At 35.9% G+C, this 4,584-nt stretch overlaps 1 protein-coding gene across 1 annotated transcript; it reads left to right on the forward strand.

The window, feature by feature from the left end:
- The first annotated feature begins 1,815 nt into the window (after window positions 1-1,815).
- LOC309796676 (mitochondrial import inner membrane translocase subunit TIM14) lies at window positions 1,816-2,329 on the forward strand. Its single transcript, XM_082609924.1, has one exon. The coding sequence runs from the start codon at window positions 1,883-1,885 to the stop codon at window positions 2,231-2,233; it is 351 nt and encodes a 116-aa protein (XP_082466050.1). The 5' UTR covers window positions 1,816-1,882; the 3' UTR covers window positions 2,234-2,329.
- The last annotated feature ends 2,255 nt before the right edge of the window (window positions 2,330-4,584 follow it).

The following is a 4,584-nucleotide window of genomic DNA, read 5'->3' on the forward strand; positions in this document are numbered from 1 at the left end:
AACTAACACAACACTGTAAATCAACTATACTCCAATAAAAATTTTAAAAAGAAGATAAAGACAAAAAAAGAGGTTTGGTTCAACATATGACAATCAGTCAAGGCAATAAACCACATTAATGGAATGGCGAGGAAAAAAAAATCCATGATCTTCTCAATTGAAGCAAAAAGACCATTTGACCAAATACTATACAATTTCATGATTAAAAATTAATAAACTAGAAAGAGAAGGGAGCTTCCTTAACATGATAAAGACTGTATATGAAAAGCCCACAGCTAACATCATATTCAATGGTGAAAGACTATAAGCTTTTCCTCTAGCATCAGGAACAAGTCAAGTTTGTGCACTTTCACCACTTCTACTCAGCATAGTACTGGATGTCCTACCCAAAGCATTAGGCAAGAAAAAGAAGTAAAATACATCTAAATTGTAAAGAAAGAAGAGATTTATTTTATTTACATATGATATGATCTTATAGAGAGAAATATCTGAAGAACATTTTTAAACTGTTAGAGCTAATAAACTAATCAGCAAAGTTACATGACACAAAATCAACCTCAAATATCCTCAAATATCAGTTGTATTTCTAAAGACTAGCAATGAACAATCTGAAAAGAAAATTAAGAAAACAATTCAATTTACAATAGCATACAAAAGAGTAAATAATATAGGGATAAACTTAGCCAAGGAGGTTGCTATGGACTGAATCTTTATGTTTCCCCAAAATTCATATGTTAAATCCCTAATCCCCAATGGTGGCATTTGGAGGTGGGTGGGGTCTTTGGGAGGTAATTAGGTCATGATATTGGAGCCTTCATGTATGGGATTAGTGCCCTTATTAGAAGAGACATGAGAGTGATAAACTATCTACCCATCATGTGAGGATACAATGAGAAATGGCCATCTGCAAAGCAGGAAGGGGGCCCTCACCAAGAACCAAATTGGCTAACACCTGGATCTTGGACTTCTCAGCCTCCAGAACTGTGAGAAATAAATTTCTGTTGTTTAAGCCACCTATTCTATGGTATTTGTTATAGCAACCCACGCTAAGACAGAGGTGAAAGGCTTGTAAAGTGAAAACTATAAAACATTGCTGAAAGAAATTAAAGACCCAAATAAATGAAAGACATGTCATGTCCATAGACTGCAAGACTTAAGGTTAAAATGACAATAATATCCAAAGAAATTTACAGATTCAATGCAGTCCTTATCAAAATACCAATGACACTGTTTTTGCAGAAATTGAAAACCACATCTTAAAATTCATGTTGAATTTCAAGTGACTCACAATAGCCAAAACAATATTGAAAAAGAAGAACAAAGCTGGAGGACACATTTGCTGATATCAAAACTTACCGTAAAACTACAGTAACCAAGACAGTATGGAAGTGGCTTAAAGATAGACATAAACCAATGGAATAGGATTGAGATTCTGTAAATAAACCCATACATCTACAATCAACTGATTTTCAACAAGGGTATCAAGACTTTTCAATGGGAAATAATAAGAATAGTCTCTTCAACAAATGGTGCTGAGAAAACTGGATATCCATATGCAAAAGAATAAAGTTGGACCCATACCTTATATCTTATACAAAACTTAAATCAGAATGGATCAAAGACTTCAATTTAAGAGCTAAAGCTATAAAACACTTAAAGGAAAACATAGGAGCAAATCTGCATGATCTTAGGTATGGCAATGGTTTCTTAAATATGACATAAGAGCAGAGGCAACAAAAGTAAAAAATAGAACCTGGGGCGCCTGTGTCTGGGCGGTTTGTACGTGCTGGTTGTGGCCGCGGCGCTTCAATGTAGAGGCATAGAGTTGGTGGGGAGGGATGTACTGCGCTCCCGGTGGAAGCAGAGGAGCCGAGTGGGAACCATGGCCAGTACAGTGGTAGCAGTTGGACTGACCATTGCTGCTGCAGGATTTGCAGGCCGTTACGCTTTGCAAGCCATGAAGCATATGGAGCCTCAAGTAAAACAAGTTTTTCAAAGTCTACCAAAATCTGCCTTCAGTGGTGGCTATTACAGAGGTGGGTTTGAACCCAAAATGACAAAACGGGAAGCAGCATTAATACTAGGTGTAAGCCCTACTGCCAATAAGGGAAAAATAAGAGATGCTCATCGACGAATTATGCTTTTAAATCACCCAGACAAGGGAGGATCTCCTTATATAGCAGCCAAAATCAATGAAGCTAAAGATTTACTAGAAGGTCAAGCTAAAAAATGAAGTAAATGTATGATGAATTTTAAGTTCCAATTCATTTATGTATGAGTACCAGCTTTTTATAATAAAATGCCTCAAAGCTACACATTTTAAAAATTAGCATAAGCTAAATGAAAGCCTTGGTATAAATTTGAGGATTTAAAATTGGATTACAGAATATTTGTAGGTTAATACTCAATAATTATGGATAAATGCATGCCATTTGAAGTGTTTGTTACTCATTTGTCAAATAATTTGGTACCTATGTCAAGACAAAGTGAACAAGATAGTCTCTCCTTGAAGGAATCCCCAATCTGATGGGAGACTGATAAACTGATAATTAAAATACAATGTGAAAATAACTAAAAAAAATAGATAATTTGGACTTCATTAAACTTTCAAACTTTTGTGCATCAAAGGACACTATCAGAGAGTGACAATACAACCCAGACAATGGAAAAAAAAACATTTACAAATCATTTATCTGATAAGCTTTGTAATGGGCTGAATTGGGTCTCCCCAAAATTTATATTTTGAAGCTCTAATCCTCAGTACCATAGAATATGACTGTTTTTTGTAGATAGGGCCTTTAAAGATGTAGTTAAGTTAAAGTGAAGCTGCTAGCATGGGTCCTAATCCAATATGACTGGTGTCCTTATAAGAAGGGGAGATTAGGACACAGACAGAGGAACAGCCATCTGATGACAGAGTGAGAAGGTGACCATCTATCTGCAAGCCAAGGAGAGAGGCCCCAGAAGAAAATAAACCTGTTGACTCCTTGATCTTGGATTACTAGCCTCTAGAATTGTAAGAAGATAAATTTCTGTTATTTAAGCCACCCAGTCTATGGTGTTTTGTTATGGCAGCCCAATCAAACTAATACAGGTTTAATATCAAGAATATGTAAATAACTCCTAAAATGAAACAGCAAACGACACAATTAAAAATGGGCAAAGGACTTAAATAGATATTTCTCCAAGGAAGATATATACATGAGTAATAAACACATAAATAGATACTCAAAATCATTTGTCATTAGGGAAATAGAAATCAAAATCACAATGCAATGTCCTTACACCTACTAGGATGGCTGTTTTTAAAAAGGAATAAAACGTATTGGCAAGGATGTGGAAAAAGGTATTACATTCCCATACATTGCTGGTGGGAATGTAAAATGATATAGCCACTGTGGAAGCTGGTAGTTCCTCAAAAATTAAACATAGAACTACAGTATGACCCAGCAATTCCACTCCTAGGTATATACTCAAAAGAACTGAAAACAGGTACTCAAACAGATACTTGTATGACAATGTCCAAGAAAGAATTACAATAACCAAAAGGGGGAAACAACTCAAATGTCCATTAATAGATGAATGGATAAACAAAATGTGGCATATACACACAATGGGATAATATTCAACCATGAAACAGAACTCTGATACATTCTGCAACATAGGTGAACGTTGAAAACATTATGTTAAGTGAAAAAAGCCAGAGACAAAATGTCACATATTGTATAATTCCATTCATATGAAATACCTAGAGGAGGCAAGCTCATAGAGATATAAAGTAAACTAGAGGTTACCATGGGCTGGGAGGAGGGGGGTTTAGAGTTACCGCTTAATGGGAACAAAGTTTCTCTTTGGAGTCATGAAACATTTTGCAAATAGTGATCATGGTTATACAACTTTATTAATATAATTAATGCCACTAAATTATACACTTAAAATTGTTAAAATGTCAACTATTATGCTACATGTATTTTACCACGATTTTTTGAAGTTAAAAAGAGAGAGAGATTGGCAGAGGATAAAAAACTGTGACCCATCTATAGACTGTCTACAATAAATTCACTTCAAATATATAATGATATAGGTAATGATTTTAGCATGGTACAACCATAACCAGACATTGGATCTACAAAACTATAAGAAAATAAATTCATGTGGTTTTATGCCAGTAAGTTTGTGGTAATTCATTATGGCAGCAAAAAAAGAAAAAAAATACAACTACCACATCTCATCCATTTTATATATAGAAAATCCATGAAAAAATCTATCAGAATGGGCTTCCCTGGTGGCGCAGTGGTTAAGAATCTGCCTGCCAATGCAGGGCACACGGGTTCGAGCCCTGGTCCAGGAAGATCCCATATGCCGTGGAGCAACTAAGCCCGTGGGCCACAACTACTGAGCCTGTGCTCTAGAGCCCGTGAGCCACAACTGCTAAAGCCCACACCCCTAGAGCCCATGCTCCTCAACAAGAGAAGCCACCACAATGAGAAGCCCACACAATGAAGAGTAGCCCCTGCTCACTGCAACTAGAGAAAGCAAAGACCCAATGTAGCCAAAAATAAATAAAAATAAAATAAACTTATA

This window comes from Mesoplodon mirus (genome assembly GCF_964341445.2).
Source record: "Mesoplodon mirus genome assembly, chromosome: X".
Taxonomy (NCBI): Eukaryota; Metazoa; Chordata; class Mammalia; order Artiodactyla; family Ziphiidae; genus Mesoplodon; species Mesoplodon mirus.

What these genes read in the sequence shown, in the direction of transcription:
- LOC309796676 (XM_082609924.1), top strand. Translation starts at nt 1,883, where the DNA reads ATGGCCAGTACAGTGGTAGCAGTTGGACTGACCATTGCTGCTGCAGGA.